Source organism: Columba livia, chromosome 14 (assembly GCF_036013475.1).
Source record: "Columba livia isolate bColLiv1 breed racing homer chromosome 14, bColLiv1.pat.W.v2, whole genome shotgun sequence".
Classification (NCBI taxonomy): Eukaryota; Metazoa; Chordata; class Aves; order Columbiformes; family Columbidae; genus Columba; species Columba livia.
The window spans coordinates 15,821,856-15,843,082 of record NC_088615.1 but is presented as its reverse complement, the minus strand read 5'-3'; the positions used below and the strand labels follow the sequence as shown (position 1 = coordinate 15,843,082).

Below are 21,227 nucleotides of genomic sequence, written 5' to 3'. Positions count from 1 at the left end.
GTTTTTGTAGCAAACCAGCTTTACCATCACCTTCTTTTTTAGGTATCATTAAGTCCCACTGATGTAAATTTGACAGGTTTGGTGTGAGTTACTGGCCAGCAATATATGATCTTTGCTTATGGCTCTTTTCAGTAATCACAGCTTATCATTTGTTAATTTAAAAAGCACCACACACAGTTACTAAGAATAGGCGTCCATGCAGTACCATAATCACAGATATAGCTAGCCACGTTTTAGAAGTTGGTTTCAACAAAAGAAATAACCTTCTTAAAGTCTTTATGCCTTTAAGCAATATAATACATCTATTCAATGCTTATGAAGAAATGCTGCTTATTTCAAGAAGTGATTATTTAACGTGAACATAGAAAGGCATTCTGTGGCAAATGTTTAACTACTAAAAATACAAGCTGTTTTCTATGTACAATTCTCTAACTTGTGTCAGTATTTTTTTTTTCAAAATCAAAGCATCAGAAGAAAAACCCCTCACGATTTCATTACTGAATCCTTAGCAATTCATTATTACTTTCAGCTATACGTTTAACATCACAGAAAAGATTTGTCTGATTCATAACTGTAAAAGTGAACTACTACAGCAGGAAAACCAGCATTTCTTTTTAGAAGAGCATCGGTACCCGACAACACACGATTCCTTACCTGAAAGCTTTTGGTTTACCTGCAGAAAATCTGTCTTCTTAGTCTTAAAAAGTAGGCAAGCCACTCACTAGCACTAATGTTACTCCAAAAGAAGGTATAGTAGGTCCTTTATATCGTAATTTTCACTGTTTGTATGCAAGAAGTGTGCTGGCTCTGCTCACGTAGGAATAAATAAATAAAAAAAGGCAGTATAAACTGAACAGCAGCTAACACATGAAAGTAAAAGACCTCTAGTGGCCATAACCTGCAGTTAAAGCAGGCTTCCCTGCTCGGAGGGACAGACAAAATGGTTGGGTACCACAAACCGCAGCTGAGACTTCGGTACCGAGTGCCATCGGTGCCTTTTGATGGAGCAAAAGGAGAAAATGAACTGGAGTTAAACAGAGAACCTCATCAGTGTCGGCTGGAAATTCAGTTCTGGCCAGAGGGGCGGGGGAGCCCCTTGTGTCAATTCTAAACCAGTATGATGCAAAGATCCAAGTAAATCGAGAACATTATTTTGCATGCTCAGCTATTTCATAGTCTCTTACTTTAATGAAATCAGAGGACTTAAAGCAGGTGCACTTGTACAGTTTTAAAACAACTATTAAAAGTTCAGCAAATTGAAAGGCATCAATAAGGAGGATTCTTCACTGTCTTAAAAGCTGCACATCATTAAGCTCACTATTAGTGCTTGAGAGATAAATATCTTTGTGACTTTCAGTAAATTACAGTGAAAAGCTACGATTATAAATCGGTTTCTATTTTTCAGCAATTCTGCTTTAGGAATTGAGAAATAGTAAATTGTGTATTTTGAGCAAGTTTGCAAGAAGTTTTGAGAGGTGAAAGTTAACAGTATTCTATACAAGTTTTATGGAGTTCTTTAATAGCTACTTAAATGCCTGAGGAATGTAAAAAAAATGGCCTTTCTTTTCCAATATTTATCCCTGTGAATAACCTATGTTTCTAGAGTGATTAGAAAATTTTAATGCTAATGTATTTTTTTTCCTATGAGTTTCTAATGGAAGAATCCCAGGCAACGTCATGTGCCTTTTTGAAGTCTTAAAGTAACCTTGAGTTTTACTTTCTAGATAAAGTTTTCTTGTCACAATGTGTGATTCCATGTGGAGTTTCATAAACGATGCGGCCCTCTCACCAGAGCCGACCCTTTGTCAGGACAGCTTTTGAATTATCCTTTTTGAGTTCTTAGTATGTTTCTTTCATCTGGGCTTGAAAAAGCTAGACTATTATTTTATTTTTACATACATAAAAGGATTTATTAGGCATTTAGAGTAGTTCAGCTTTTGAAAGAATACAATCAAATATCTCATATAATCCGCATGTGTTGATTTGTGTCTGGATTTCTTTCAGAGTCACTTTGTGGCATGCATGACAGCGATCTTAAACCAGATGACCAACCAGCATTATTCAGTTTACATTGAAACTTTTCAGACAAGTTCAGAACTAGTGGTGAGTACAACATATTTGTAAATATTTCCTCTGAAAAATCAGTAGGATTGTTCTGGAGTATCTCATCTGATTCCTCTTAGAACAAAGTCTGTTTCTGTATGTTGTCTTTCTCTGTCATTGTGTTCCCTCCCTCTTCTAATGGCGACATTGGATAATACTGTAATCAGAAATTTGGAAAGAGATAAATGTCACTGTTGTTGACCCTTGCACCAAAGTGGTAATCTAATAATCAAGAATAAGTAATGCAATCTTCGTTTTGTAGTTTTCTGAGGGGAACAAAACAACAAAATCAACCCTCAACTAAGCGAACCCTCGCTCCCCGCTTTGCACATGGGGATCGCTTTCTACTTTTCATTTTCACTTTTGAGTCTATTACTGGTTCAGATAATGTTGTATGGTAAATGGACTAAATGCCTTATCATTGTAACATATCTTTTTATTCAAGTTCTGTCTGGCGATTGAATGATATTTGGGGTATATTTTTAGTTTGTACCACTGGTTACTATGTTATAAAGGTTTTGGTAGTCCTACGTCTGTTCTTCTATACTCCTCACATGACTCTGAAATAAGTCTGGGTATTGGCAAAGGTTTTGATTACACTATCAACATTTCACGGAGGTAATGTTTTCAGTTGGCAAGATTTGTCCAGTTTCCTTTTTTCTCTTAGAGTCAAAGTGGTGCTATAACTGAAACGCTAAAAGATCAAATCTTGGGTAGCTTTTGCAATTTTTCCTGTGCTTTAGCTTACTTGAAAATATAACAGTATGTTAACATAATTTCAGCTTCCAAGCAGTTTGGGTGCTCGATCCTAGAAGTTTTAGTAATCCATAAACTGCTTAAGTAATTCCTGGGGGGGAGCAAGAAGCAGGGGGAAGGTCAATATGATCAATGGATTTTGCTGTTTTTAAAGGCAATGGTTTGTTGTCTTGTCCTTTTCCACAACATATGTCAGTGAAGATGACAGAGATTTGTTTTCTAATAATGTTGTTGAGAGCTATTGTTCACTTGGTTCTATGTAAGTGATAGGACAAGAAAGGGTACAGACTTCACCAAGAGCTGCTTGGGAGGTTTTGGTGATACATGATGACATTTCAGGTTGTTCATCTCACAGACTTCTAGTTCAAGGGTAAAACCACATATGTGCACTATACATGAAATAGACCTGAAATAATTATGTTCATTTTATTTAAATTCATGGTACAGTGATCTCTAAATGCTTCTAGGAAAATAAATAGTGTTTGTTTTGATTGGAAGCTTTCAGTGCCTTCGATTTTTAATTTAGAATACTAAATTTAGACGAACTGGACTAAATAAAAAAATACAATTTTTTTCAAATCTGTTAGTTCTTTATGGATAGCGAGACTGTTTTGCTAATTAACAAATTTAACAGTGTTACTCCCATTAACTTTCCATTAATTTAGGGCTTATCTTTTCTTAAGAACCCAATGTAATGACTCTCAGCTTTCACCCATAATCTGAGACTGCTGTTTTACAGGACTTCAGTTCCAGTTTTGGGCTTACTGATACACCGGGAATTTTTCCATTGACTGCACTGGGAGTCAAGTGGAGCCCTCCATCTTAGTTCTTTAATCACAGACAGGGACACTTAAACTTTATGTCACACAGTAACCAACATATTTTGTTGTTCTAGGACTTCTTGATGGAAACATTCATCATGTTCAAAGATCTCATTGGAAAGAATGTTTACCCTTCAGACTGGATGGCCATGAGCATGGTGCAGAACAGGTAAAATGGGGCTGGAGGGAGGATTTGGGCTCATATTCCATGTGCTTGTGAAAAGCAAACTAGTTTTTCTATCTTGGAGTTTCGCCGTGCAGTCTAAGATGATGATATCATTCCAATTTGATGGATGCCAAGAAGGTCATAATCTGAAATAATTTACTGAGAATACGTTAAATTAAACTAGCTGCATGTGCTTTAACTACACTTAAAATGGAAAAGAAAAAACAACATATTGAACAGTAAAGTAGAAGTACATAGTTGGTCTCCATGTTGACAGCCAACAGAAGTCAACTGTAAAAAGCCTGTTGAATCTTAATTGTGTGATTTCTGCACAGGGTTAGAATATTGTCACTAATACATCAAAAATTCATTGTGATGCATGTTATCAAAAACAGTTTTCTTTCCAATGCCCTGAGTTTGCTTTGCTTGCTGAAAGCACTGATGATAAAGACCAAATCTTTGAGTGCAACACACTGTTTGTAGAAGGTGTCTGGATCCATTGTGTTTACTGTAGCTCACATTGTTGAGGAAATGTATTGGTATGCTATAGCTCGTTTGGGGTTTTGTCATGATTGATTGCTTCAAACTCAAGTATATTGCCTTTGTAGATCAAGGTGGCAACTAAGCAAAAGTTTGTATGTTCAGATTTATCATGCTCCATATTGTTTGCTCTATGAGAGCTTGCAATTAGTAAGAAATCTTTGAGTACTCTTATAATATAAGATTTACTGAAGGAAATATCTCTTGGACATAAACTGTGCAGATTGTATGTCTCTGCCTGCAGCTATAATCTGTCTGTTTTGGTGCCGCCATAAATTATGGTGGATAAACCAAGTATTGCTTGAGCCACAGGACCGCTGCTGTCTTGGTGTCAGGGTTGCAACTCACATAAGTTCTTTTCTTGAGATGGGAGTTTTTTTGTTTGTTGTGGGCATCAGTTACAAACGATAGTAGTTTCATCCCACTTCTTTCTCTGTCTGAGCCAGTCTTTGGCTTATAAAGGTAAAATTTAATTCAATGCACATTATGTTGCTGCTGATGGTGCAAATTGCAATTATTTTTGATGTAGCAAAGATTACTCTTAAAGTATCAGTTTAGTACTAAAGTATCACAGTATCACAGTATGTTTGGGATTGGAAGGGACCTCAAAAGATCATCTAGTCCAATCCCCCTGCTGGAGCAGGAACGCCCAGGTGAGGTCGCACAGGAACATGTCCAGGCGGGTTTTGAATGTCTCCAGACAAGGAGACTCCACAACCTCCCTGGGCAGCCTGGGCCAGGCTCTGCCACCCTCACTGAGAAGAAGTTTTTTCTCAAATTTAAGCGGAACCTCTTGTGTTCCAGCTTGATCCCATTACCCCTTGTCCTATCGTTGGCCACCGAGAAGAGCCTGGCTCCATCCTCATGGCACTCACAGTTTTATTTTGTATGTAACTATATAAAACCTTCCATATGTAAAACTGTTTCTCTTATTTAGAAAATGCTGTTAACATCTGCATTATTCACAAGTATTGCATTTTTTTACTCTGTTGGGGTGGGGGAAGTGTCAGCCCTTGTTCATTGAATATGCCTTTGGGGCTTGGGGTTTCGCCTGGTGGTATCTATATTGCCTCAGTTTCTGAGAACTGAAATCCGTTTGTGATATTGTATATTTGTTGATAAGGCCTCCTAAAGACTCTGAACTTTGTGGGACAATTTGGTCCAGTCAGGCTTTGTTGCTCTAAACCTTATCATGTGTTGGACAACGCAAATGAAAATATTTTAAGAAAAAAGTCAGCATTAAAAAAAAAAAAGTTTAGCAGCTATTTAACAGTGCTTCTGCAAACACTTTGCTTAACTAAATTGACTTGGCAGTGTTTATAGTCTTTGATTATGCTGTTGTTACCAAGATTACATGGAAATGAGTTATTGATCTTACTTTCATGTTTTAATTTTATGTTATATCAACAACTGCGAGGGGGGATTTTTATTATCAGTCTTGATAGAAATTTAGGATTGGTTTTATTTTTTGTTTGGGATTTTTTCTTGAGAGGACGTGGGTGTTCTATGAAATAAATTGAAGACTAATTTAGATTTCTAGTTTTGTCTTATTAAGATGCTTTTCTCCAGACTGAAGAAGTAGCAAAGAAAAAATATCACAATGAGTCAGGCTAGGGTCTCTTATAATGGAGAGGGAGAGACCCCACAAAAAGTGCTCGCACAGCTGAGATTTTGCATTCTTAATTCATCTGCTCTGAGTAGGAGGATACATGCAGGCCTTTTTACAGCCTGAAGAACATATTTTACCTTAAGAGTCTCCCATTTCTGATTTTGCAAAAATATTAGTTCCAGGCTGTAAGGCACATCTGCTGTGTAACCTCAGCAATGGCAGAGTGTGGTTGGCACTTCTTCCCTCCGGGCATTCGACAAAGCCTGACAGGCTCCTCAGGATGATCTCTCGTATTTTGTACCTAGCAGGGGAAGTGGGCACTGGAGGAATTTTGCTCTAGGATATACTGCAGTACAGAAACATAAAACCAGAGTACATTTACATAGAGGCAGAGGAAAGGGAAGAGCTTCAATAGTACTGTTGTACAATTGGTCCAGTTTGTGGTTAAAAGGTGTTCCTAATGAGCAGGACACTCTAATGACTCTTAAACATAAATAAAAGACAGACATTGCCTGCATGATATCAGGGATATTTCCACTAAAGGTTAGATGTCTGGCATAGATAGGGCAAAAGAGTTAAAGGTCCTGGGGATATATTTTTTTCTATTAGAGAGAGGGTATGCCAACCGGGAAGGGAGACACCTCTGTCCAAAGGAAGGGAGAATGTACACACTCATGTCCAGGAGAAGCTGTGGTAGGAGAGTTTGAAAGAACGCGAGTAGAAGCTTAATTGACTAAACTTACTTAGTCAAGCTTTGCCTGCATCAGGATGGAATAATTTAACTCAAATTAATTTAAATCACTATTATAAATAACATACTGTTTACTCTCAAAGCAGGTTCTGATTCCCAAAAGCCATTTGAAGGAGGCAGAATCTGTGTGTACTAGTCCCACTGGACTGGGAGTATTCTGTATTCTGTCAGCAGCTGAGTATCAAAAAGTGGAATGATCTGCTTTCCCCCCCCCTCCGCCCTTCTCCTTCTGTCAACAGCAAGATGGCAAGAACACTTCTTCTGGTATGCTAGATGGGGCAGAACACTTGGGGAAATAGTGAAATCCTCATTGAGGTCATGAGGATATAATATCCAAGTTATTTTTGTGATTCTCCATGGTAGATTCAATCGACTTTTGTTCTAATGAAGGTTGCTTACTGCACACTTCTTACTAGTTGCTACTGCTTGCAGGTGCACTTTATTCCACTTACGGTACTTAGACTATTGGCCATTAGCTTATTAAAAGCAGTATTTCATAGGTATGTGGCATTTGTGGGGAAATGCTTTGCTGGTTTAGATAACACCATGTAGTCTTCTTATCTCTCAGCTGTTTATAATTTTTAATTTAGAGGTACATCATTCCTCCCAGGAAATTCTTGTACCTTATTTCCACACAAAGAGCATAGGGAGTCAGATGTGCTGAGCAAAAGAAATGGTTAGGAGGGTTAGCAACTAGAGGGAAGTGTTCACATCCCTTCCTCTGGTCCTTTGGGCTCTGCAATGGTAATTGCTCAGATAGAGTTTGATCTCCTCATTATTACTACCTGGAATCAATTTTGGTTGGTGTCCAATCTAAATTGGCTTAGAAGGCACTTTCATTGTTTGGGTGTCCATTGAGTTGGTTTTTGAACCTTGTTGACATTATATTTAGGTATTTGAAAAGGAAACAGGCTTTCGACAGTATATTTCAAGGTCAGATTGTACTTGCTGAAAATCTCATGTGAGATAACACAGTAGGGTATTTTCTAACACCAGTACTTAGGCTTTTTCTAAAATATGTTTTCATTACCTGTATATCCAAGTGTTTTCAGACATCTGTTGGAGTCAAGTGTTCCCCAGCCCTTTTTAAGTTCAACTTGAAAGGGTTAGCACTGCAGGTATTTGGCAAAACAGCTGGAAATGTTGCCAGTTTTCTTTCATTATACACACTAAAAATAGCTGCTTATTTGCTGATGAGCTGCTTTGTAACACCCTCAAGACCTGGTTCTCATGGAGCTCACATGTTGCAGCAGCATTATTAATTCAGCAAAATCTCATTATGGCTTCAAATCAGTGCCACCTGCGTTCCCAAGCACCTCACCATTTCTCAGCCTGCCAGGAACTATAGATTCTCTTGGTGTCATTAGGTCCTGGCCAACCTGCAAAACGAGGCAGAATAAGTTCCTATTTGTTGCCTAGCAAGGGGCTGTAGGGATTTATTTTTAAGAGAGGGACAATAAGGATTCCTGACTTGAGGTTTTTTTATAGATCACCTGTGAATTACTCTGTTAAACAAGACTTCTGAAAACCATGTTTTTGACACTATACATATGCATGTTTCCAAACAAGTCTGCCTTTGAATAGAAAGATATATTTTCAGAATAATTAGCTGCTCGTTGTCCTGTGAAACTCAACAAGATGTTGCATTATGAAGACAAATCTTGAAGTAACAAGCACATATAGCAAATCCAGTAGCTCTTGGACTGCTTTTTCTTTTAGATTTTCTGAAGAGCAAACCTGAAGAGCTGGTAGTCACAATTTCAGTATATTTGTCTTGGGTCTGGCTGAGGCGCAGTTCCCTCGCTGGGCTGGGCAGAGGGGACACAGCTGGCCAAAGGGACTCAATGACAAGGTCTCTCTCCAAAGATGCAGAGGGTGCCCTGTGCACACGAGCTGTGCGGAGGAAGGTCGTTCTGAGTGTCCCAGCACTGATGTGTTGCCCAGATAACCCTCAGTGGTCTGCAGTGCCGGCTTCAGACCTGTAGCTGTCTAGTCACAGGATGGTTCATCTCCACCTTTCAAGTGTCATAGTTTTACTGTTGTTCTCCAAAGATGTAGTGGGAGTTAAGATTCTTTTATGTAACTGAGGTTGGATGAGGGTGTTGCATTTTATTTTGCACAAATAAGGCAGAATTCAGAAGGCTGATCTGCTGTATACAACTCCTTCCTTTGATCTCATTTTCCTCTGACAATTTTTGACTGGCCCAAGCATACTTGATAGAAATGCAGTTGATTTTCTTAAGGGCTTGAATTTTCAGGGGTCACAACACATTTACATGCAGGTTTATAGAGTATTGCACAACTTTATTTTTAATATTTGAAAAAGCACTTTAAGCAATAAGTGTGAATGTCTAATGAATATATTTCTTTATGCACATGTGCACAAAAGGGTAAATGAAATACTCTGACAAGTTGAAACAGTTTCTATTTTTCAGTCATTGCTTTAATCATGTATAGTAATAAGATGTGTTCTTGGGCAGTTTGTTTTTGCTATGAGACTGAAGATGTTCTTGCTGAAATGTAATTTCACTATTAATATAAAGTCCCTTTCAAAGGCAAGGGACATGTTATTTATTTATTTATTGTTTTTCTTGCTGGGGAATGTGGCACACGGTTTCTCAATATTTGCAGGTTTGTATCTCCTTTCCGCTACATCCAGGTGGTTGTTTCCTGGTTGTCTTCCCCAGTCCCTACAAAAGGCAGTACAGGGCAAATGGCATGAGGCAGAGAAAGAGAACAGGCAGTTGTTTCACTGTGCGTTGTAATTTTACTTCCATGGAGAGTTACACTTCCAGCTGTGGCTGATGTATCTGACTGAGTCATCTAATGCTCCGCTGTCAGCTGTGAGCTTGGCAGAGAAGTCTCTTCCATCTGCAGGTGCTCAACTCTGGTTGTGCTTGATGTAACCCTACTTCTCCATCGCTTACATCTTTCTAGCACCAAATACTACAAGATGCTTATGTTGCACTAACTCTGCATGTTGCTGGTTGTTACCCATCTTGTGGAATTATCTGCTTACTAAGAAGCTAAACAATTATGTGGTGACTGCAGCAGATCATTGCTCAGCAAGACAGGCGATTGCCTGTCGTGGTACCCAGCGGATGCCTATTACATTCTGACTGCAGTCATTTAGTCTTGTATCTGTCACACGCTGGGAGATGTCCCTTTCCCACTCCCACTGCACAGTATCTCATCTTTCTTGGTATTGACTCCTGGGATGCTCCTGCTCTTGGAGTCTGAGCTCTCCTGAACTAAAAGCAAAGTCTTCAGTGGCCAGAGCAACTCAGCACAGAAGAACAACTTGTTAGTTGGATGTTTTCAGTAAGATAAACTGTTATTTTTCCAGATACAACTTTGATTTACATATAGATATCTCTAAGGTTCTTTGCTATGTGGCCTCTTATAAAATATTTGTGTATGTTTTCAGGTACTTCAATTTTAGTAAAACATTTGAGGGTTAAGACAATAAGTAGGATTTTCCACTCTGTAGCACATACGTGCAAATGAGTTAAAAAATAATGAAGAGATTACCCATGTAAACTGTTCTAAATATGTTACTACAGAAAAGACTGAAAATATGAATTAAGTATTTGTAATTTGCACCAGGCATTGTTAATTACATTGAGCACTCTTTGTTTTCCACTTTCTGATGAGTAACTTTGGGCAGCACTTCATATCTTAAGAGATTTTAAGGAAATTTAATATATACTGTTTTATGACATTTAACGTTATTTTGTACCTTTATTTTTGTACTTTAAACAGCAGCATCACAAAATAACTGTGCTGGTGTATCATGCGTTTGCTGCATAATGATCTTTTTTTTAAAGTCTTAATTTGCTGATTCAATGCAACTCCTTTATTGATACAGTTTTGGCTGTAAAGTGGTAAGCTTGAGTGAGCAGCAATTAGACAAGAGGCAGATGCATAGTTGTCAGTACCTGTAATTACAGATCATATTTTTAGCTTCAGAAAAAGCTAGGCTGCCCTAAAAGTACAGAAGTTGTGTATTCTAGACAAAAGATATTTGCCTGCTAAATATTTCCAACAAGAATATCTGAAAAATCAGAATTACCTGTGCTGTGTTAAAATAGAATGGAGATACAGAGTAGGGAAAGCTTATGTAACAGGGGGAAGAAAAAGCAAAGCCTAAATAATACTACATTTTATCTTTAAAGTTTTATTGTGAAATTATCTGTAAAATACAGAGCTACCAAACCACACAACAAAAAAGCCAGTCCCCCAAACCAACAGTAAGCCCCAAACACCCCCAAACACTAAAAGCAGTGATAGCACTATCCAGTGTTATCCGTTGTTTTCATGTAGTTCTCTAATTCTAATCCTTTGACTTGTGAAATAATAAAAGTATTTCTAGAAAGAGGCCCTAGAAACATCCATGGAAATAGATTTACCAAAGTATCACCTCTGCACCATTCTTAGATCTATAGAAATGAAGACTAAATGATATGTACAAATATTCCAGTAAGGGTAAATTAGTGTCAAAAGGTGAAAAACAAAAATCAGTGGAAGAATGAAGAAGTAATTTCATCGTATCAGTTCAAACCTTCTTCAAAAGTAAAGGCCATGAGAGTTTTTATTAGTGTATGATATCCTGATATACCCCTGTGAAGTCACTACATTCATTTATACCAACTGGGTTTCAGCTTTGTATCTTGATCTAGCACCAAAGACACCAGGTGATTCTTTTTATTTTTCAATTCAGATTCTTTCTGCTCTGCAAACAATTAGCTGGAATGTGCAATGAAAAAGGAGAGTAGACGAAAGTGAGAAGATACTCACAATATAAGGAAAAATACTGAAAATACCTTCCGAACTGAGTTACCTCTATCAGAGTGCATTATGACAGCTTTTCGTATGCTTAGTTTCCAAGCTATGAAGTTTCTTAAAGCACGTTAAAAATCACATTTTCGAATTACTTTGGTGAACCTAATATGCGGTTTTGAAAACGTATGTTGATTCCTAAATTGGAGTTAAATGGTCTTTGAAACATGCTCTAGGTAGACACTGAAGGAAAAGCCACGTGCAAAGAGGCCGTTGCTGAAGTCAAGAGATCTCAAATGGAAACTCCGGTTGGAGGCATCAAAGCAATTGCTCATTCTTGTCTTTCTCTAGGTGTTGCTTTTGTACTGCTGTCAAATTATACATTATAGCATGTATTATTTTGTATGCTTGGCACAGCTATTCAAGGATAATTTTCAAATAATACTAATAAAGAAAATGAATTGTATGTAACAGTTTAAAATTGAGAAGCTGGATAGCAGTTAATTTTTAAGCAGTTATGTTCTGGCCATGCTATTTAGATAGACTCTTGGACTGTACAACGAAAAAGAATTTAGGAAAACGACAGTTGCTTTATCATTAGAATACAATATGACTGGTACAAAAATTATTCTTCCATCTATAGTGATACTGAGTTGACACAGAGGAGAAATATGATTAAATTATACTACTTTCTTTGCACCACTGGCCATATTTTTCCAGTTACCATGGAGTGGATTGCTTCCTAAGGCTTGCCATTATTGTGCTCTTAATAACTACGTTTCACATAGCTACAAGGTTTTTAAATAGTGTTTCCATCTTGCATTGCCCTTCATTTCTAAATCAGTGGTAGCTTGCTACATTATTAGGAGATAATTTCTGCTGTTGCTTTGTAAAGGTTTTTTTAATCTTTTCACCTGTTTTCTCAGCTTTTTTCCTGCTGCTCTGTTTTGGTCACTGAAATAGTAAATGTGAGTTTTTAATCTCTCCTGTCACACTTGTCTGTTCTCTCTTCTGTGTATTTTATATCTTCCAGGTTCAGTTTAATTGCTGGTCAGTGTTCAGTCATTGACAATGCTCAGCCTTTGGGACTGGGTCTGTCCCACTGTGCTAGTTTCTTTATTTAGCTTCCTTCCTTCTAGCTTTGCACACAAGAAGGAAGAGGAAAGCTGACAGAAGCCTACAAGAGAATCAGTTGGCTTCAGCTGCCTTTCCTTTGTGCTTGCTTCATGTTACAATACCTGTCAGATGTCTGCTGCAAAGCTTCTTATGAAGATGGAACTACCAACTCAGCATAAATTCTGGGAGTCTTATTTCAGCTCTGCTATTCTCTATTCCAGTTTTCATGTAATTGGCAGAGTGGCAAGACCATGTCTATCAGAAATCAGAAGAGATCTTCAAATAATCATCAGTGCATCATCTAGGCTTTGAAAGAACTCCCCTTATGTTCCTCATCTGCCTAAGTGGAGGGTTCACTGGTGGAAGTGCTGATTTTTCAGCCTTTGGGGATTAGAAAAAACAACACCTGCCAAACTGCTTCTGACTTTAATTTGTGACCAAGTTCTCTGAAGGAAAAGTATTTAGGTTTCGTGGGAAGTCATTTTGAGTTTTAAAAACAGTCCGTGTCTTCATTGGCTTTCAGACGTGATTTTTAAGAAAACATATTCCAGCATTTTAATGGTTTCTTTCAGTAAGAGCTTTCACAACACAGGAAATAATATTCCTTTAATACTTATCTCTATTTTTCTGTGTCCTGTAGAAGTTTGTACTTGATTAATTTTTTCCACCTGTCACTATATCAGTGTAATCACAGCTTTAGAAGACACAGGAAACATGAGTTTGAGTTGATGCTCATAAGTACCCAAGTTAATTCAGCCTTCACCTCGGTGTCTGGATTACTCATCTCAAATTTGAAGCAGTGAACTCCCAAATTTTAGTCTTGTGACCTCAAAAAGACTTTGAAGACATCTCATAGTTTTAAAAGAATTCATGTGTAAGAGTCTGAGGAAAGGTCAATTTATGATTTTGGAAAGATTTGTAATTCTGTACCCGATTTAGGCATCTTTCCCAAAATAGTTTTGCGGACCCAGAAGTGTTCTATGTCTGAAACTAGGTGCAGGAAAAGACCAGCTTCTGCAAAGCCACCTGAGAAGAGGCAGTGCCAGTTGGAGTTTGGGGATTTTGTTGTGGTGGGTTGTTTTGGTTGGTTTTTCACTGAGATCATCTCTTTGTTTGATGCTGCAAGAAGCTGATGCACTAATTCTAACATCTTTGCTAAAAATAACTTGCAGCTCTAGATCTATATTTTAGGTTTATCACCTATTTGCACTTCAAAAGCAAGGACAATGTGCAGACCTATTTTTCTGCTAAATAGAGTCATCATATTCTAAGGAATAGCCTTGAAATCCTGCTTTAAGAACATGTTGATTATGAAGATGCAATTTGTTTTTTGCTCTATCTCAGCCCTTCTCTTTTATTTTGCTTGAGGGAGAGTCAGTTTGAAATCACATTTTTATCTCAGGCTCACTTACAAATTTTCAGCTTTGTCTTTATTTATGTCACTTATGGCACTGTTCTGCTCCTGTTTAGAACATATATCAGAGTATTTGAAACTAAGTGAACTTGCACAGGATGCTACTTTATCGGCCTTTCAAGCTAAAATTTGAAAGAAATTTCTTTGACAATACAAGAAAGCGAAGCAAAAGCAGCAGGAAATATAGAAAGGTAAAGCGGATAGCAGCAGTGGAACCACAGCAGTTCTGTCACTGTCCTAAGCCAAGGCCTTGCCTTTTTATGCCCATATTAAGCCCAGAAGCTCTAGCCTTTGAAGATCATCCAGAGACCTTCAGTCCCAAGTGGTGGGTATGAACCCACCAACTTCTCATCAATGAGAAGCATTGATCCCCATACACTCAGGAAATAGCAAGGAAATTGTTGTGAGTAAAGGAATTTACAACAATTTTAGGTCACAGTTATTTAAACTGATGAGAAATTAATTAATTGCAGAAAAGTTATCATAATTAACACCTGAAAGAACATATTTGTAGCCCTATGTGATTATTAAAGGAAAATGTGACAAGAGGAGAGTGCTAAACAGAACAAGCACCTAACGGCATTATCTGTATGAGAAATCAAGATCCTGGCCTTTGGTCAGTCTAGATCAGTCTAAACTTGCAAAGCAAAAGTGAGCAGCAATCCCCAGGTTGGGAGGAATGGTAAATTCCAACGAGCTGTTATAGAAATATGGGAAATTAAGTTATATTACACTGTGACAAGATAATCCCTTTCAGTAATTTTAATCAATAACTTCTTCTGGAGTCAGACAGTACATACTGTGGTTTTCTGAGCTGTTCTGGGGGAATGCTTTTTTACCATCTTGTTTTTCTTGCTGTATCTTCTCCATTATGTCAAAATTGATAAGGGATGTTATGAATAACCATGTAAGGAATGATGATTTCTCCAATCAAGTTACTTGAACTCTCTTCTCTTGGAGCAATGTTTAGTTCTTTAAATAGGAAGATGATCTTGGTAATAATTAAAATAATATTTTCTCAGAGTGTTTTGTAAATACCTGTTTAGCTTTGTACTTGTGGCTGGTTAGTTAACACCTCTATTTTGTGAAAGACTGAGACATATAGCCATGAAATCACCGAGGTAGGACAGCATGGCATTGGCAGGAGCCAGGAATAGAATTCAAACCTCCTGCCTAACTGACTTCCAATGACAGGAATAGAGACACGCTTTAGGCAAAATACAAATGCATGAAAATACTTGGAACTTGACAGCCTGGAAGTATTGCGTGCTTCCTGCAAATATGTCATTCCGGTATGTCAGATAAAAATATCTGTGAGAATGAAAGGGATATTCACAAAAAAATAGCTTACATGTAATTATGTGATTTTTACTGGACATTAAGTTTCTCTGTATTTCTCAGGTGTCCTTGGGGCTTTTTCTGTATGGCCACAATCTCTTCACAAAAATTTAAAAATATGGCACACAAGAAGTATGTTCATATTATGAAATAGATTCGCACTAATAGATTTCATGTATGCTTAAGTTTTGATTATTTCTACGGTATCTTATATGATATTTCTGTGCTAAAAAAAAACCAAAGTACCTAAAAGTGTGAGGTCTTTTTCTGATGTGGCACAAATTATCAGCACCACACCAGATCCTGCCCAAACAGGGTGTTTTAGGTGCTGGAGTAGTGTGTCAATTCACAGAAGCTGGGAAATAAAGTCTCAAAAATGAAGGACACCTCCTCCTACCCAAGCAAAGACTTTCTGAGTGGAGGGAAATGCTGCTCTTGGAGCAGCTGGAGCTGAAGAACTTGATTATGTGAGTTGGCAAGAAATATAGTTGGTAAATCAGAGGAGAATGTAGAGTGATATAGTTCTACAGCAAAGACATGATGCTAAAAAGGCCTTGACCCAGAACTCCTACTTGGAAGAGTAATAGGGATGCTGACAGACAGAATAACATGTGGGTGTCCCTAATTCTGTCTAGCCGTGTATTTTTTGTGCTGTCTGAAGTAGAGCATGCCTTTCATTCATTTTAAGAATCTTAAAATGTTTGTGCCAAGCATCAGGCAGTTTTGTAGAGATAAATGTACCCATGCGAGTGCAGCGTTAGGGAAAAATGTGTTTATTTTCTCGTGGGTAGTGTGGGGCAGCTTGCATAGGAAATCACGTTTTCCGGAGTAAGAACTGATCACATAACAGGCTGAAAAGAAGTTACAATAGCCCGTTCAGAGCAACACAGGCTGAAATGGCAGTGGATACACAGGGCAATTCTGTGATCACGCAGGGGATGTTTGGGAGGGTGGTGACAGCCTGCAAGAACGGTACTGGGCAAAATGAGGTTTCTCCAATGTGAGATGATTTCATGACACTCAGCATTTCACAGATCAAACCCTTACTTCAGCTTGCAAGATTAACTGAGCTAGTATTAGTAAGATGAGCTCAGTCTATGCCCTAGCCCATTGGAAATAGCTCATGTGAATGTGTGGGGATGTTCAGGAGGGCAACACAGCACTCCGTTACCTTCCAGTGCCACAGTTACTGTGCTGGTTTAAATGGTAGTGTCCCTCTGATCACCTTAAAAAAAGGACTTGGCACAATGGAACACCATGTATAAATTACTTAATTGATTTGATCACACCAGCATTACAGAGATATGTTACCTGGACGGAAAGAAAACATTCTATAGGTTTTTGTAAAGCATTTTTTCCTCATTCAATACCATAATCATAACAAAGGGTTTCAATCTAGCCAGTCAGGTCATTGCCCTAACGAAGCTGTGTGCTTCATCAGACTGTTGCTTAATGGTTAAATAGGATTCCCTGTCATAAGCCTGCCAAAAGGTGAACTTCTGCTTTAACTCCCTCATGAAGAAAATGAATTCAGTGACTCCTGTTCCTGGCCGTGGCTCATGACCAGCTGCCTGGGGAACAGTGTAACAGCAGAGCTGGGGAGCAGTGATGCTGGGCTGTGCTATCCTAGTGACCAATGACATTTAGTCCTCCCTTCATTTCTGTCTTTGAAATGGCTGAGTGCTTTTGAGCCAGTATAAAATTCAGGCATTCATGGAATCCTGGAGAAATGAGATGCATAGCTGAGCAAGACTAGCATAAAAACTAGCTCTTTATGCTTATTTTGAATGCACATTCGATTTATTTATTATTTTTTGTGCTCTCCAATGCTCGTATGAGAAACAGTGAACAGCAAGTCTCTCATCTCCATGGTATTTCAATTTTATAGATTCTACCATATCCCTCCTCAGTCATGTAGCGTCCTCTGGCCACAGAAACCAGGTCACAAGCACAATCCATTACGTGTTTGATCATTTCTTTGTCACATTTATGTGCTTGTTTTCTTCCTTCTTTTTTACTTTCTGCATTTGCTTATGGTTCTGAGATGGGAGACCAGAGCACCACACAGAATCCGACACAAGGATGCAACATTGCTTTGACAGTAACATACGGGTATCCTGGGGTCTCTTAATCTTTTGCTAATCATTCTAATTATTGAATTATTGCTTTGTCTGATGCTACTAAACACTAAGGTGGTGGGGGTTTTGTGGACATGTGTGTTACAACTATTAGATCTTTTGCATATCGGTAGTGGCTATTTGGCAGTCAGTCATTGCAACTGAACAATTAGGATTGTTTCTTCCTCGTGTTCACCGCTTTCAGGTTGCGGTTTGTTTGCCCTCACAGAGGTTCCCCTAGAAATATTGCAACTTAAAACTTTACCTTTTACCTTTTACCTTTTTTTTAAAAACTTTTTTTAACTTTTAAAAGTTTTACCTATGCAGCAGAGATAAATGGATCCGTTGTTTTCAAAATTGTAAAGGGAATGAAACAGAATTATTTAAATAAACTTTATAAATATTTAGAGTTACAACTGACTTTTGTTTTACAAATCTACTGTGCTGGAAAGCTAGACAAAGAAATTAGCTTTAGAAACATAACTTTATCTTGCTGCATTCATAATGAACATAAATAGGTGGAGCTTTTCAAGCTATAAGCATGATGTTCACACTCTTCCTCTTGGAAAAAAATAACTGGACGTTAACTCAGCTTTTAATGTGTTTTTATAAAGAACCTGAGGAGGAAGATGGGCAGAGATGTCATCTTCCCCTCACAACCTGTGTTGTATACAGTACCTTTTAATTGGGAAAGTGCAGTGGCAGCTCCTAATTGACAATGTCAATACAAGGAACTCTTTCAGCTGTCAAACCGCGAGGAGGAGGCAATAACACTCTTGTAAATGTTTTGGTTTTGACACGTAGAAGGTAAAATTGTATTTGAAAGAATAGTTCTCTATGTCTTCTCATTAATGCTATGCAGTGTGCAGCAGAGGAAAAGAAATCATATTGTCTGAATTTTTCAGTGGAGACCAAGAAACTTTTGACAATCATGTGGTTAATTTTTTTTAATGTATAACAGACTATAAATAACATAGAATCATAGAATGTCAGGGGTTAAAGGGCCCTGGAAAGCTCATCCAGTGCAATCCCCCCATGGAGCAGGAACACCCAGATGAGGTTACACAGGAAGGTGTCCAGAATGGCACAGAATGTCACCTGCTGTGTTCATGCGTGTGGGACTTCTGCATCTTCCAGCATGTTCAGTGTTGACATGTGCTTCCACCAGTATCACACGTGGTTGGAATAGATTCCCAGAGATACATTCATTTACCTGTGTCATTGCTTTTCTTTTGTAGGGTGTTTTTGAGAGCCATCAACAAATTTGCGGACACAATGAACCAGAAATTTCTGGAGAACATGAATTTTGAAGTCCAAGTAAGTGTTCAGGCTTTTTAGCTGACTCGAGGTGGCATGTGCAGGTACAGTCATTCTGGTCTGTCAGAGCCTCTTCTGCTTCTTTATATCAGTATCAAAATGACTGTTGATTCGAGCTTGGCAGGATTAGGCCATCTTTGATATGACATGAAAGTGGTGCTTATGGTAAGGCACCCAAATAGAGCATTTTGTACTTTGATTCTTTCCGAACTGGTAAGCTGAGACTTTCTTTTTTTCCTTAGCCAGCCAGGTGTATTCAGAAAGGCAATCGCTGATGGAATGCACGGAGCCTGTATGGTGTCACTCCTATGTATGTAGGGCAGAAAGAGCTTCACTTTGTTTGAATCCAAGAGTATTTAGCACTTAGAATTTATTTTTATTTTTAACTTGTAGTCTTCCTTGACAAGACCGACTTTATTTATTTATTATCCTTTATTTTTCAGTAGTTCTTTCTGAAATAATTTAACATTGGGCTCGTTTTTTTAGTGTACTCAATTTCGTTTTGTATAACTTAACTACATGGTCATGCATTTTACCATATGTTTAGCTTGCTTCAGATAGAAATGGAAATGTCTCTAGTTTCCACATTCATTAAATTTTTATTAAAATGTAAATATAGCTTTAGAATCAGAATTTGTCACTAAATGATGCCTGACTATGGTACGTACTATAGATGGAAAACACACTAACTAAGTAGAGTATGAAAAATTATCCTATTTCACTCTATATTAACTGCAGCTAAGAGTAAATGTTTTCAGTTCAAAAATGCTTCCTGATTACAAAAATGTGTTCATGAGATAATAACTTATCGTCCCTCACTGTGAAGTTGAGAGAAAGTTCAGGGCTCTGCCTTCTTGGCTTCTTGGAGTTCAGATTTTATAGTTAATCTTGTAACTTGCAACCTGGTTTAAGTGATTCTACTCTACTGCATGTGAACGTTTCGGTTTACGATGTGAAAAACTGTTTGGGTATTTGTGGTAAATAGCTACAGGGCCATCATGGAACTGGTTACATGGGAGGGGTTTAAAAGGCAACAGTAAAAAGAAACGTGAAATATTCAGTTCATACCCAGTTATAATGGCCTCCAAGTATGAAATGTAGAGCTTTGTCCTCATTTATCTCATTACAAATGTTTCAAAAGGTGTGACTTTACAAATGTAGATATGTTTAATGTCAATTAAGGCTTTTGAATCAGAGGGAAAGATGTTGCTTCTGACAAACTTAACATTTCTTTTTAATAAACATCCCTGTGGGAAACTTAAATCCTTGACTAAGTTAGGCTATTTCAATTTATTAACAGCCAATTTGTAATCTATCATTTCTATAACATTTTGTCATTTTTACTGCAGAACGTGTCAGTAATTTTTAAAAGCAAATAAATTAGATCTGGTGGTCACCAGTTTGTGTAGGCTTCCGAAAACCTGCGGACTACTATTCAGCCTGAGTGCCTGCCACAATTTGGTTGAGGATTACATTGGTTATTCACATGTGAACCTGAACCTGGCAATTGGGTTTCAGATCAGTTTCCTGGGGCAATTCCGTGTATTCTGGAATGTTCTCGAACAACCAGCAATGTTGGAGTTCAACACTGAATGTTGTCGTTCAGGGAAAAGCATTAATGCTCACGCTTGTAGTCATGACTTGTCAACTATCTGGAGGCTTTGAGTAAGCTAAAGGACACTGTAGTAAATGAGTAGTGTGATCTAAAGAATTGTAGCACCCTTCTAGTTTTCAAAAGAGACTTAAAAGCAGAAGGCAGCGTGATACCTCTTCTACCATGACTAAAAGGTCTGAAAACCTTCTAATATGACCCTTAATGTACCTATTTTAAAAGCTACTACTTGACTAAAGAAGGTCTGAATGCATATTGTCTAATATTTTTAATTAAAAATTAAAATTATTTCCCACTCTTATCTGTACATATTCAGATCACTGATAGCTGAAAATTTTAATATTTTAAAGGCTCTTTTACTGTTTTCCATATTTACATTCATTAAAAAAAAAAATCTGTAAATCAATGTCTTGCAACTATTCAGACTGTGAAAACTTGAACATAGAGAAGAACTTAAAACCAAAAATGTTATTAATTGAAAGGAGAAACTTGAGCGGTCCTCTAGTGGACATTCTTCATTTTCTAAGGATCAACTGTATCCAAACAATTTATAAGAAGAATTTTGCCCAACTATTCTAGAGCCTTTCATGGTAAGAAAATAGTTTGTGTCTTCCCTTAATTGTTGTATTATCCTTAAATTATCAAGTGTTCTTAAAATGCTCTGAAGCACTGAGACATAATGGGCAGGAACCAAGAGTATGGAGTGGAAGGAGGAAGAACTTCAACCAGTTTTTCTAACAAAAACTTAGTCTTTTGAAGTTATAGCTTAAATCCTTTCTGGCTGTGGA

The 21,227-nt window shown here is 37.7% G+C and overlaps 2 protein-coding genes across 2 annotated transcripts in view; one reads left to right on the top strand and one right to left on the bottom strand.

Moving 5' to 3' along the window:
- The window catches only part of INSYN2B (inhibitory synaptic factor family member 2B), a 38,069-nt gene extending 37,228 nt beyond the window's left edge, over window positions 1-841 (bottom strand). The window contains exon 1 of the mRNA XM_013367329.3: window positions 655-841. The gene's annotated coding sequence lies outside the window, so the exon portion shown is untranslated. The remainder of the gene's footprint in view (window positions 1-654) is intronic.
- The window catches only part of DOCK2 (dedicator of cytokinesis 2), a 170,603-nt gene that overhangs the window by 103,823 nt on the left and 45,553 nt on the right, over window positions 1-21,227 (top strand). Inside the window, exons 28-30 of the mRNA XM_065030122.1 lie at window positions 2,005-2,103; window positions 3,755-3,849; window positions 18,749-18,827. Of these exons, the coding sequence (XP_064886194.1) occupies window positions 2,005-2,103; window positions 3,755-3,849; window positions 18,749-18,827 (273 nt within the window). The remainder of the gene's footprint in view (window positions 1-2,004; window positions 2,104-3,754; window positions 3,850-18,748; window positions 18,828-21,227) is intronic.